The sequence below is a fragment of the Lottia gigantea genome (genome assembly GCF_000327385.1).
Source record: "Lottia gigantea unplaced genomic scaffold LOTGIsca_15, whole genome shotgun sequence".
Taxonomy (NCBI): domain Eukaryota; kingdom Metazoa; phylum Mollusca; class Gastropoda; family Lottiidae; genus Lottia; species Lottia gigantea.
The window spans coordinates 2484554-2499435 of record NW_008707797.1 but is presented as its reverse complement, the minus strand read 5'-3'; the positions used below and the strand labels follow the sequence as shown (position 1 = coordinate 2499435).

Genomic DNA, 14882 nt, shown 5'->3' with positions numbered 1-14882 from the left:
GCCCCCCCCCCCCTCCTCCAACATTTCTTCTTTGTGACCACTGTAACCCAATTTCATTATTTCAAAGATCAGGCAACATTGTCATTTGTCACAAGGTTTGATTCTATCGTCTGCCATGACGTCAGGGACATAGCAACGCGATAAAATATATCACCATTGTGTTTAATGACACATACAAATGGAAAATCACAGGATAAAAGCTGGTTTTGTCTGGGCCTATTATTTTTTTGGAAGTTGATCTTTCTGAAGTACTTACTATCTAATGTACGGTACAATCAAACTTACAAAAGTTGCTGTATTGGAGACGATAATTTTCATTCCTCGCCATCAATAGCGTGTGCAAGGTCTAAGTTACATGTAGGCTTACTGTACTCAGATGTCAGATAACTATATGACTGTTGAACTCTGTCAGATGTTGGTTGAACTCTGTCGGATGGCGGTTGAACTATGTCAGACGACCGTTGAACCAAGTCAGATAGCGGTTGAACTTTGCCTTATAGCGGATGAACTCTGTCAGAAGTTAGTTGAACTCTGTCAGACGATGGTTGAACTAGGCCCTATGTCAGACGACGGTTGAACTCTGTCAGACGACCGTTGAACTAGGCCCTATGTCAGACGACCGTTGAACTATGTCAGACGACGGTTGAACTATGTCAGATAGCGATTGAACTCTGTCAGATAGACTGGCGTAATGGCGTCCACGAAATCGTTGCATTGGTGAATATAATTCTTCCTTGGTCAAAGATATTTAATTTTCAATTTACGGTTTGAACTTTCGTAAAGATTTTAGCTCTGTATAGCTCCTGTATAGTTTCTCAAGTGCATGGAAGCCAAACAATATTGAGGACTGACAAATAATAGAGTAAGAATTTGAGTACTTTGAGAAAAAAGGAATCCCCAAAGAAAGAGGTCAAATAAAACCAGAAAAAGTCGTGGGTGCGACTAAGGATGAATTCGATTTTAGACGTAAGAAGAGAACCGGGAAAGAGATAAAGAAAGGTTGAGGAATTTTTCAAGTGACAGAATGATGGATCTGTCTCGCTTCAATATGTTCTAGTTTAATTCAATTTATCTTCCTTTTAACTGAAAATATAGTTCAAAGAAAGTTTTAAAATCTGTATTCAATCCACGAAAGATAAAGACTGTTTGTATTGTAAGATTGTTATAGCCAGACTTTTAGAGTATCAATTCATGAACATTTCGAGAATTCCGTATCACTATCAGCGTTTTTCTGATCCACACGATAAAGTGCATTGCTGTAAATATTCACAATCCAGCTCATGTGTTCATCGTATTTGTTATGCCACATGTGACTCAGTGAGTTTGCAGGGTTCAATGCCGACAAAGGTCGAGATAATACCTTGGAAAAATACATGGAAAAAAATGCGTCTAGTCGTTCGGATGGGACAATAAACCGAGGATAATACCGCTGTCCTGGCAAACTTTCCCTTATTGCACCCTGCATAGCGTTGCTAGTCTTCATTAGCCACATGGTGCAGAAAATAAGGACATAAAACTCGTCATTTTCTACTTGTACCGGTGATCGTTTTGATACATCGTGGTAATTTATGGCTATTACTCAGACCGAGTTCATGGTGTGGATTTTTTTTAAGTAAAACAGTCGGTGGCTCAATCGCCATAGGGTACGGTTGAACTAAGTCAACCCCTCAACCCCCTCTTCCAGGAAACAAATGTACCAAACTATAATTATAAGGCTGAATTACGTATATTAGTCGAACCCAGTCTGTTCATTTCCTTTTAAGTATTTTTGATCCACGGTTGCTTTGATACATCGCTGTAGTTTATGGCCATTAGTCAGACCCATAAAGCCTATTAAAGCTGGTAGAAGTTCTCCATCACCTCTAAGTGCTCATATCAATTTAAGTGAAAGCCAAATATGTTCCGCTTTCTGGTTTATACTTTCTCGTATAAATCACACTAAATGTTATAATGGAGAATCGCAGAGACGCGAGTAGATTCTTCTCTCCTGGGAGATGAAAATATATCCCGAACTATTGACTGTGTTTGCCTCAAGGGACCACCCGTCTTAAATAATATTTCTGTTCCACTGAAGGGGCGGGACATTTAATGGAACCTTGCCAAAGACGACGGTAAAAGTCTTCTTACAAGATTAGGGAAAATAAACCAATTCCAAGTTATTAAGTATCTGGAATCTTTATACTGAGAATTAGATAATTGCTATTTGCGGGAATAACAAACAGTTTTGTTTTCAGTTTTCTGAATTTAGTCCATGAAGCCTCAAAATCGTTGCTTTGATGACTAAAGAATATTGATGAATAAAGAATTCTGAATATTTTCCATATAAAATATTAAAGAGATACCTAAACGCATTCCATATCCACACCCACTTGCTTGATAGGATCGTTTATTGGCAATTACTTGTGCATAGGGATACTACAAAATCAATCTATATTCTTATTAACATTGACCCGTTCCTTTTCAATTAATTATGGCATTTCGATTCTAATCCAACGAATATTCTTTAAACTTGGGTACAATCAATCTGACGTACTATCAACTGGGTGGTGGAATCCTCCGATCCAGTTTTTTTCAGAAAGAATATTTACAGCAGCTTATAGTAGCTGAGATTTTCTGTGATTCCCTGGTCGACTCAAACCAATGATTGGCCCGATTCTCTAAAAGCCGGTAGTTGTTGAATATCGAGAATCCCGCTGATATTAGATTCGGTCATTCGTAAGGGATTCATTTTTTCCTATGAGTGCACCTTCTTTGTTTTTTCATCTTTATCTTCGCTTTCCCAAATAAAATCATCAGGTAGGCGGCTAGTTTTAGTCTTTAACTGACCGCTTCCATCATTTCCTTACCCCTCACATGCTATAGATTGGCTTGTTAAAAATTCTTCCATATTCTAATGACTGTGCCACATTATTTTGAATACTTTTATTCTTTAAGAGGTTAACTTTTCCCGATCCTTTGCATGCTTGACTTATTATGAAATAATATTCCACATTTTGCCAAGTACAAGTTTTTGCTTTGACTGATGTTCAGATCGATATCCTTCATATAAAATTTAGTAAAAGAAGTTCTCTAAATCCCTAAAGCTGGCAGTTTTGTTGCGACAATTAGCATAAAGAAAAGTTGGCAAGAAAAAAGAAGAAAGTTGGAAATGATTGATTCGGGATCAAATTATTGACATTCGTCACCAACCAAACAAAATACACTGTGTCCAGAATGAGAAAGTAAAAATTATTTCCCTGAACCAGGCTTTCTAAGTGAGTTGTTTTTTCTGAATATTGAATTACGGAGAAAATCGACAAAATGTCTTCCCATCGCGCCATTCTAGTAATTTTCGTCTCTAGAACTAAAAACGCATAGAATCTCATAATTAAAAACTTATAAATTGTTCTCCCATCGCGCCATTCTGAATATTTTCGTATCTAAAACCATAACTTTTAAATTGTTCTCCCATCGCGCCATTCTGAATATTTTCGTGTCTAAAACTAAAACTTATAAATTGTTCTCCCATCGCAACATTCTGAATATTTTCGTGTCTAAAACCATAACTTATAAATTGTTCTCCCATCGCAACATTCTGAATATTTTCGTGTCTAAAACCATAACTTATATATTGTTCTCCCATCGCAACATTCTGAATATTTTCGTGTCTAAAACTAAAACTTAGAAAAGGTTCTCCCGTCGCAACATTCTGAATATTTTCGTGTCTAAAACCATAACTTATATATTGTTCTCCCATCGCAACATTCTGAATATTTTCGTGTCTAAAACTAAAACTTAGAAAAGGTTCTCCCATCGCAACATTCTGAATATTTTCGTGTCTAAAACTAAAACTTAGAAAAGGTTCTCCCGTCGCAACATTCTGGATATTTTCGTGTCTAAAACTAAAACTTAGAAAAGGTTCTCCCATCGCAACATTCTGAATATTTTCGTGTCTAAAACTAAAACTTATATATTGTTCTCCCATCGCAACATTCTGAATATTTTCGTGTCTAAAACTAAAACTTAGAAAAGGTTCTCCCGTCGCAACATTCTGGATATTTTCGTGTCTAAAACTAAAACTTAGAAAAGGTTCTCCCGTCGCAACATTCTGGATATTTTCTACAAAAGTAATTCAAAAGGGGATTTTAATGAAGTTTTCCAGTGTATAGGATACACTGATAGCATTGATTTGCGCCATTCCAATTTTCAGTTATTATAGCAATACTCAACCGTATATGAGGTCACTATCACAAACGCTGCTATATGATATCTAATTTAGTTTTAGTGGAATTGCAAGAACCTCAGATGTCTAATTGAAAATTGATACAGATAAAATCTTTCGAAAACCTCTTAACGATCACTTTAAGCCGGTTCATCATCGAAACCTTTCTCGTTACAATCATGTGACATCGGAAACAACAAGCTCTTTTCTTCACCGATTGTAACCTACATGGCTTAAGGACAGTGGAATTATTTTGACTGCGTAATTCTTGGGATAATTCGGTTATAACCTTCCTCGCAGCAATTCAACATTTTGATTAAAAAAAAATCTTAGATAAGCGTATGGCGGGAAGGTTTAACCTTTTGGAAAATTGAAAAACAAATTCTTTTTAAAGGGAATTCATCCCTAAGATTTTTAATTATAAACCTTCTGAATTTCTGTTCACTTTGTTTCACGAATAAAAAGCAATTCAGATTCAATAACTTCTTCGTTATTCTATTATTTTATATTTCATACATCAGAGATAACGCCCACTTTCAAAATGTTTTTGTTTCACGAGCCACGTGTCGGTAGCATGAGGTGAGTTCAGAACATTGACTGAATAATCCAACGATCAAACAAATCAGAACATGCAAGTAAAATCATTAAGAAATTGCAACTTATAAAAGCATATATATTTCTGAAGTCGGAAGAATGACACACTGTGTGTATTGCAGTGACTTTAAAGAAACATAGAATGTCAATTTCTGGTAGATTTTATGATTGACTTGCGCGCGCATCAGTAGTAGCGCAGAAAATGCACAGATACAGTATTGTGTAACATTGCACACGGTTATGGGTTGAATCTTTTGCTGCCTTGGCGTTATTGCCCAAGGTTATGGTGGCCGCTGTGTTATATTTGACCCAGTGACCCATTTACACCATGATGAACATTGGAGAGTGGGTTGCTGATCGGATTACCTCGAGTCTCGCTTTAATCATAAAAAATTAGTCTTTGGACTGACGATATCACCCAGAACCAAATGTCTAATTCCACACACGCTACTTTTAAATTCAACTTTCAGGCAGGATCGAGACATTTTAAAAATATTTTATTTTTACGAGTTTGTCAATGGAGCTTACCCACAAAAAGTCTGCATTTCTATTGTTATCTGATCTTTTAATTGAAGAAACCATTAAAACTGATATAAAAAAAAGTACTAACGATCCGAACCGCAAAACAAAACCCGAAATCCAAAACAACATTTTGATGAAATACGGGTGGCAGCTAATGAACTTTTCACACGAGGAAGTAGATCAATAATAAGTAAGTATTTCATAATGAAAAGTGGTATAAAGTGGTTTGAACAGAAGAGTAAGACAGTCGATTTTTTTTCGTAAGGTCTTCGATGGATTTTGGATTTCAGCTACTGACAACCGTCAACTCCAAAATGTATCATCCGGTTTGAACTGTATCTGCCTGTGTTTATCACCGCTTACAATGAAAGTTTGGTGTTGTCTAAATTGTACACGAAAGGTAGTCAAGTAGAAAGGATTCGATGTAAATGTATTTTAACAAAAAGCGGAAATTAAGACACTAAAAGCAGTAAATTTCTTCTGCCTTTTAGATTGGTTATTCATCACGACAGGAAGTGACGTTATAAAAACACGTCAAATTGGTGATGAGGTCTTGAATTGTGTTTGATCAAGCTCGTGATTAGATTCGAAGCCAAGTTAAACGATATTATTTGGGGCTCTATTCTAAGGCTGAAATTATCGTGGAATTGTTCGTCAACTTGATGCGGTTATTGATGGAATTTCCGGATGAGTTGCCTGATGTCTCCATATAATGGTACCGCTGGTCAAGACTAGAAGCTTTATTATCACTAGAAATCACATGGTTGGTGATGGATTAAGGAAAAAGCTCTTCCCTAGCTTTATACGAATTTCCTTTGTGTAGGGAATAAAGCTGACCCGTTTTTCAGGCGATGAAAAATAAAACTTACTTATACTCTACAATGGAGTCACCAACCACAAACACGAAATGAAACTTTCAGATTTTCATCCATAATTATTTGCAAAAATTCATACCAAACACTCACAAGTGACGTGACACTCTTCAGCTGTATCATATAAGAGGGGGGGCGGGGGGAGGTGCAACTAGATTTCATCCTAAAGCAGTGGTTCTATCCAAATTAATTTTCCAACCTAGAGGATTTTGAACTCACCTTGCTCCAGTGACAAGTGGTTATAGTCATAATGGAAGAAAGATGTGCAAAACTTAGAAGTGCCATGACCCTGTATATCATCAAATAATCGGTCACGACAGGAAAGGGCTGTCAAATGTTGAATAACAAGTCCACGGTAAGTGTTTCCGGTGAAGTGGTTCGGTGTTTACTGACACAAGAAGATTTTAAAAGTTTTTTTATGTTATGGCCGCCGGGGTTTGGTCTAACCCCATTAAATCTAATTCACCAACGAGTCTTTATTTTGATTGCGTCTGAGTCATTCTGGTTTTGTACCATTAAGTTCTTAAAACCTTTTACCACTTGCTAGTCGTTTTTTTTTTTTAGGTTAAACCAAAACGGAAATGAAAGAAAAAGTGAGTTTCGAATTCAGAATCCAAGAAAAAACGTCATAAAACAAAATAGGATGTTCTTGCATTCATTTTGTGGAGGGCGGTGGGGATGGGGGAAGGGGGGGGGGGGGTGATGCTGAGTAAAAAGCATCTATTTGAACCCTGTGTACTATTGGCTGCAACTGTACATGTTAAAGATCCTCATTGCGCATTGCACTATGATGTTCGTCTTCATTAGCCTAATCGGGTGCAGACGTCTTCATTACAAGGTGTTGTTCATTTCTGAAATTTAACGTTTAGTGTATCTTAAAGTGCATCTTCAATATATCAAGCTACTACAAACAGCAACTTATTAGACGCTGTTCGCAATAGCTTGACATTGTGAAGAACTTAATAGTGCTATCATCAATGAATCGTTTGTGACAAGTAAGATTTAGCTTCACATGACATTTTAAATTAACTGACTTTTTTTCTCGAAAAAGTAGAAATTGGAAGACAAAATTCTCTCCAGATTTATTTCGTTCCAGGAATTGATAATGACGGAACCAAATGAAGAAAGATAGATTCCTGTTTTTACTCGGAACTTACAGAACAGATCAGTTCTGGTTAGTATCAGAATGGAACACTCGCAACTTTCGGCATTTTGTATTCCAGAAAATATGTTGGTGCTACGTGATGTTAAGTATCGGAATGGATGGTTCGGGAATAAAATCAAGAGATTTGGAATCCACACGATTTAATGTCGTCTTACGCATCTTCGGCTTGCAACCTAGTTTCCTAAGAATCGAGCTAGCCCACAGATTTGTGGTTTGTGGGTTTTTTTTGCAATCCATGGTTTACTAGAATCTTATCAGTCTACAGAATCCTGCTAATGTGAAGTCTTTAAACAACAAAAAAACTTCTAATTCTACTACCTATCGACGGAGCGACCCAACCGGATGCCCGTTATTGTAATTGATGTCACTACAAAATGTCATTTAATCTTATTTAGATGAGTATGTACCTTTAATTCCCTCCGAGAATCTCAGAATCTTCAAGCACCCGAATATAATTCTCTTTTCTATCTCGAGGATAAATTGGAAACATGGTTTTAAGCCGGGATGAATTGAGTTAGTCAACGGTGGACAAACAGACCGTCATATACAGCCAGTAATTCTGTTTACATTAAACATTGGATGTTCGAGTCTACAAGGTGGACAAAACGTGTCTTAGATTAAAATCAACATCATTCATCTCGATTGTCCGGACACTTCAGATTTGAAGATAAACATCCTAATTTCCGGACGTTCAAGTTTCCAAATGACATTAAAAGATTTCTGGATTTTTAATCTCTCCGATCAAAAGGATCTCTGGCTTGAACTTCGTTACTGCACAAAAATTTCAAACAAGATATTCTTGTCGGCGGGGCAAGAGGATGATAAAATTTTGGACTGACAACGACGAAATATCTGAGATTGCCCGAATTTCTAACCTAATTATGACATTTTTGCCCGAAAAACTTGGTTTCTGCCCCCTTTGGCTCCGCCACTACCCCATGTTGAATCAAATATTCTTTCTGATCTTGCTGAGAAAAACAATAATTCAGACATCAAAAGTGTCTAAAAGGAACGGACTATATTTGGATAATCTAGACTATCTGACATCTCGAGAGTCATTTCGATCTGAAAGTTGTAATTGGTGAGAGTATATTCTGGGCGAGAGAAGAACGTGAGGTGGATTTAGATAATTTAATCTTGGGGATAATTTCTACTCTGTATGGAAAATGTCGCCTTCAATTGTTAAGACAATAGCTGCCTTCTACAGCAGTCCTCTGATAAATATTGTTAATTACTTCCCTTGTTATTCCGAACCTCCGTACTCTGATGAGCTGACGAGCCGCCACCTTGTTATCATCTTACGTCGTACAGTATTTTGCAAGGAATGGCGTTGCCGTCTCTAATAGAAACTGATGAGCCGCTATCTTGTTATTATCTTGTTATTAAGGAATGGCGTTGCCGTCTCTAATAGAAACTGATGAGCCGCCACCTTGTTATCATCTTACGTCGTACAGTATTTTGCAAGGAATGGCGTTGCCATCTCTAATAAAAACTGATGAGCCGCTATCTTGTTATTATCTTGTTATTAAGGAATGGCGTTGCCGTCTCTAATAGAAACTGATGAGCCGCCACCTTGTTATCATCTTACGTCGCACAGTATTTTGCAAGGAATGGCGTTGCCGTCTCTAATAGAAACTGATGAGCCGCCATCATGTTAGGTTATTATCTTACAGTTTACAGTATTTTATAGCTGTTTAAAGCAGGGAATGAAATGAGTTTGGTGCCAAGGAGATATATTCTCCGCTATAATTTCACGGTATTTCCTTCACCTCCATAAATCACTGTTAACGGGGAGAGTTTTTAGTAAAATATTAAAACACAGCAGTTAAATTCGAGTTGGTTAAGTATAGTTTGCGATTAAAGGAATCCAGCCGTCAAATCCAAAATAACCCAAATTTTTGCTCTCGAGACTTCGAGAGGTCTGGTGGATTCCTTCAGGAGTCTAACACTTGGGTGATTTTTAATGAGAATTAAAACATTGGCAGTGAAATGCAAGGGATACGAGTAAGTTCAGTTAACGATTAAAGGAATAAAGTTCTCTAAATAAACAAGAACCTTAACTTGAATTTAAGCTCTCGTAGCTCAAAAGGAGAAAGCTTAGCCTTCTGTTTCCCTTCAAACGTGGACAATATTGGGACAGTTCTAGCGAACATTGCCTGTGAGACTTGGGAATATTCTGCAGTAGAAGAGATGAGAATGAGACGTTATAGATGACCAGCCTCTGTCCAGGTGATGCAGGACGATATCCATCGTTTATTTAACTCCATGATCTAACTCGATCAGGGATGGCTCGATTTTAATTGGAAGATATAGAGTAAGACCATAGGGACTTGAGTAAAGAAGATATATAGCCAGTCTAATGGATTAGGTCGCGGTTTTCTCTATTTGTCACAAAATTTATCTAAAGAAATCGAGTCCCTAGAGAGAGTAGAAATAAGAGTTATAAAATAGTCCGATTTATCCACATTAATTTAATATCTTTCTTCAGCTTTCACAGCTCGTTTTTTATATTCGCTATTATTCACTTTGAAAGAAAACTGTTAGTTTGACAAGGGTATTACAAACATTTACAGGAATATAAATCTGTTTTGTTCCCTCGTCATCATCTCATCAAAATGTCTATTCAAATCTAACATGTTTCACTTAAATAAGTTAACCTCATATTGGGAACTGGGTACTAAATATTCATGAGATTCGATTTCAATACGGTTAATCAGCACGCTTCTACAATGGTCTGTTTGCTTGGATAACTTTCAGAGCCTCATAGGAAACCATTTGGATAAGGTAAAACAAGGTGTGTTTAATAATAAGGGAGTATGGTTTTAAAAGGCGATGGTTTCACCATAGGATTAATAGTACTTCAAACCACGCAAGGCAGAATGTGCTTTGCACAATGATAGTTTTCTGAATTTATAAAATCATGTAATATGGGAATTATCTGCCCTTACAAAATGGCGGCTGTCAAATAGGGCCTATAAATTGTTGCTGAACACGAAAGATTGTTTACGGACATTAAGGGTTAAAAAGATCTTGACCCTTAGAATTTTTTCCAGACAACGTCAGAGCTTTATTAATGGCGTAAGGTACATAGGGTCGAAATATTCGCGACCTCCCCTCTTTAATTCCGTTTTCACTGATCATTTTAAACACTCGGTTGTCATTTTAGATGATTTCTATCAAAATCTTCATCAATTTTTGTCTGTTGCCTTATCAAAGTTTTCCCTTAAACTTGGTAAAAGTTAACCCTTTCCTTTTTCACTTTCGACGTTTGACTGAAAATTGGAATGGTGCAATACGATGCTAACAGTTTCCCTGATGCACATAAAAATTCGAAATTCTCTTTAAAATGCTACCCCAAAAGAGCTTCCACGGTATAATATGTGTGTGCGTGTGAGTCTTGCAACACCACTAAATTAAACGTTATATACTGTTAGCGATTCTATAATTACAGGAACCAAAGCTATCTGACAGAAAATTGGATTGTTGCAAATCGATGCTATCAGTGTCCCCGGAACACCTCTTCACAATCTCTTCAAAATGCTACCAAAAATAACTGTCGTGGTATAACGAGATCAGGGTTGAGTTTATAACCCAGTAAAGAGAGTTCAGACAATATGCAAATCTCTGTGTTATTTATAACAATAAAACCCGAAATTAAAATAGAGATATTGGATGTTAATATTGAACCAACAACCATGGTATTTCCCTTTCTTTCAGAGTATTGATATCATATCTAATTTCTGAATTTACATTAAAGACAGGTTGCTCTTTAATCCCAACCCAACCAACAGAGATAACTGCTTGACCAAACTAACAACAGAAACAACCACTAGTCCACCGATACCAGCCAGTCCCCACTCAGAAGGTGTTCTTCCAAATTCTGCAGTATCTTCATCTCTTGCCAATCCCTATCCCCCAGAAGGAGGTCAACATCCGTTCACCTCAAACGCAAATGGGTTTTAATATATGTAACTTTTGCTTCTTTACCTTATTGGACCAATGAAATGAAATAAGAGTTTTATATCCTATATTTATGTACTGATTGGGCAAATGAATTGTAATGTTGTATCCTACTGTTCTGCACCTTATTGGGCTTATGAAATGAAAGTCTCTATAAAATCATATTGCTAAATACAATATATTTCATCGGTTGGTATTTTCACCAACCAAGGACAACCTAAGACTTACCTAAGACTTTCAGTTCCCACTTCTACCCATCACACTATCTCCACTCACAAGTGACAGATTGCGCTGCTACTTTCAAGGCGGTTGGAAATATGAAAATATCAGAAGTTAGGTGTGTTTTGAATTGCCTCCCGACCGATTTAGCTAGTCTAATTTGTCAAGGTAGTTTGCATATTCTAGGCACAGTAGATTCAAGAGGGCATAGTCATAGATTCGTCCTATTTAGCTATCTTCGCCACCCAAAATAATAGTAGAAGGGTTGACCAAGGACTCGCAGGTGAAAAAGATCATGAGCCTAAGCTGATAACTTCTAGAAAAATTGTTGTTTCTTATAATTCCTTTGGGCTGATAGCAGGATTCCTAGTCTAAATCAGAAGATTGATCTAACTCTTTCAATTTAATTGCAAGCACAGCTTAATTGGTGCAGAATCTCGGGATGTTAACGATTATCACGGCATTGTCCCGGAAAAAAAGACACGCATTTTGAATGTCAAAACAACCAAATTATACAAAAGCTGTGGATTATGACAATAAGGCGATTACCATCCGTTCTTATTCCAGATGATGACAATTTCGTTTATTGAAAAATACAGTCTTATGTATGTGAAATAATATACTTACTAAGAAACATTCTGCACCTTTAGAGATTATAACATAAATGTAAGAGGAGATATGGGTTGGGAAAACGAGCTGGAAAGTCCAATAAATGTGTTTTCGAGCAGTGATGGGAAAATATCTACCATTACCATTCGGGTATTGCTTTGGGTTCGAGAAAAAATAAAATTCAAATTCATTATGGGTCAATATCTGGTTCGGGCTTTGTGGAGCTCATGGTTGGAAAAAAGTACAAAATGACCCAAGTCGCCCTGTACGAACTATTGTCTTTGACAAGCATGCAATTACACGAGAGGCAAGTCTGGTACTAGCCGATGGCAGCTAACAGTTTTTGGCACTAATGTCACAGAATAGCGATTTGTGAATAAATTGGATGCTGAATTAAGAACGTGAATGCGTCATTCATTTTAAAGAACATCAATACCGATAGGGCCAGATTATGGTGTCTGTGTTTGGCCGCATCGGCCCACAGGTACAGCGGTCTGTGACTTTCTGAACATTCAGCAAGTTTAAAAGTATCAAAAGGAATTTAAACTTCGCAAAAGGAGAACAATGAACAGTCCATGTCAATGGAACCGTAGAACTGTATTAACTTGAGTTGGCGTTCCATCTAGTACAGTTTGATGATGGAAAGCAGATAAATCGAGCAGAAGAGAACATTTATCTCCTCATATCGCAAAAATAATTTTTCCCCAGAAAGCTAGGTTTTACCCGTCAGTGATGCAGGTCGGGAGAGACTGCCAGTGGTTTGGATGACACAATTGCATACTGTGATGCGGAGACTCTTCATTAGCCAAATCTGGTCCAGTTTCTCATAAGCTCTTATAATTGTCGTAACTATACGGCATTTATTTCAGTCGGTTACAAGAAGGCAAAGCGGCGTTCCGCACCCACCTAACGAGATTAGTTTGCCAGTAAAATTCCATAACACCGTATAAAACTCTCTATCGATTTTCCTCAAATGTTCATTTCTTTTCTCGTCATTATTTCGCTTTCAACCACAAGTTTTCAAGTGTTTGTCGTACCGTGGAACCAAATTAACGTTTTCTAGACCTGCCTGCCAATGACGAGCTCTTCTGGTTTATTCTTAGTTAAAAGGGTTAAATCCCACTTAGGTTTATCGTGAAAGTGTCGACTTGGCTCTAGAACTGCTCTACTGTCCTATTATGTATATGACACGTTCTGTCGGTGTGATAAGAATGTATTGAGTCTACTTACGTCTGTCTTTCCAATCCTCTCTTTTCAGGTCGATCATGTTTACACAAAATGCCCACTTTGAGAACCCCCGAGCTCGACAACAAAGTTCCCTACTAGGCAACGATCCTGTTACTTAAAGATTTTTTTCCAAAGTGTCTCAAGGCCTAAACTAACCTGACAACTCTAGCAATTTCCAGTTCCTCGGACGTGCCGATATCACATACGTATACCACGTGTGAAGAACTGGGTCGTAGGGTTATGCCTAAAACCGAATGGTGTCGGCCATTATAGCTCAATAACCCCTTAATAAACTGCAACTACAGCTTTGGACATGTGATCATATGGTAGATGGCCTTTGAAAGTGACATATATAGCTTATTATCTCTATATCTATCACAGTGTGACTATGAGAGAGAAGATATTGAGACAGATCGAGTTGATACAATGATACTTTTATATCTGTAATTGACACATCTTGCTTTCATCTCACTCAAAATAGTTCCCCTGTTCCCGTGAGTATACGACACTTACTTTCAATAATAGATAACAATAGAGGCGGAAAAACAGGACATTCAATGTTAATACGACAACGGGTGACGTGGAAATGGTTGCGTAGCAGATATTAAACGATAAAGGGGTACGAGTAAATGGATGCATCGCAGACATTAAATGATGCCGTATTAGTCAGTAAGTTTTTACGTGGAAGACAACAAATGATGACGTAAAGGTCAGTTAGTGGCTAATGTCGTAAGTATTTATGATGACGTATTGGCCTGTAAGTGCTTACGTCGTAGACGTGAATGGTATCACAGTGATAATTATACATATAAATTATAGTTTTCAAATGATTGTTATTGTCAGCGGCTAAGATGTACCAATGAACTGAAGAAAATCTCGGAATGTTCAAATCCATGGGCAAATATTACTTATTGTTTGTCAACCCGGCACCTTTTTCGATGAATGCACCTTGGTATATTTATAAGTAAGGCTTTGTGAACAGAGTACAGAAAGGGTGTTGAGAGGACAGCAAAGTAATCTGCGATTATTAAGGTTAAACAATAAACAAACTAAAAATACGTGTACAGTAAATATCCAGAGGGTTTCTAAGTGATCTCGTGCAATATGGTCAGGTTGTTAGGCAATAGCGTGCAGAAGGTTAGAATATACATGAATAATAAATGACGTGGGGTTCTGCAGCGTCTCTGTTAGTTTGAGGTATTCCAATGATAGATATTCGATCGTCACGGCCAATGATCTGGCATTGAATAACTCTCGTCCTACACAGTTCAGTCGCTATCTTGAAATTCAAATGTGAAACTTTCTCTCGTCCCAAAACCCTGAATTCTGTGGATTTTTACTCCAACTTCTCAAGGGTGCAATGTTGATAGTTTTTGACAGGACAATAGCGTTAGGTTGGCTTTCCAATTTCAAATCATTGAAGGATCTATATAACATTCACAGGCTTACGCCATTCTGCAAATTGGTGTGGATCACAATGTTCCTCTTTTTTTTGCTTTCTTGTACACGCCCA

The 14882-nt window shown here is 37.3% G+C and overlaps 2 protein-coding genes across 2 annotated transcripts; one reads left to right on the top strand and one right to left on the bottom strand.

The window, feature by feature from the left end:
- Positions 1–391: 391 nt before the first annotated feature.
- LOTGIDRAFT_112172 (hypothetical protein) lies at positions 392–577 on the top strand (the record flags this gene model as incomplete). Its single annotated transcript, XM_009050506.1, has 1 exon — positions 392–577. One exon carries the CDS (start codon positions 392–394, stop codon positions 575–577), a length of 186 nt encoding a protein of 61 aa, XP_009048754.1.
- Positions 578–3367: 2790 nt separating this feature from the next.
- LOTGIDRAFT_157916 (hypothetical protein) lies at positions 3368–13409 on the bottom strand (the record flags this gene model as incomplete). The annotated part of the gene is made up of 2 exons (XM_009050505.1): positions 3368–4098; positions 13373–13409. The coding sequence occupies 2 exons, from the start codon at positions 13407–13409 to the stop codon at positions 3368–3370; spliced, it is 768 nt and encodes a 255-aa protein (XP_009048753.1).
- Between the last annotated feature and the right edge of the window lie 1473 nt (positions 13410–14882).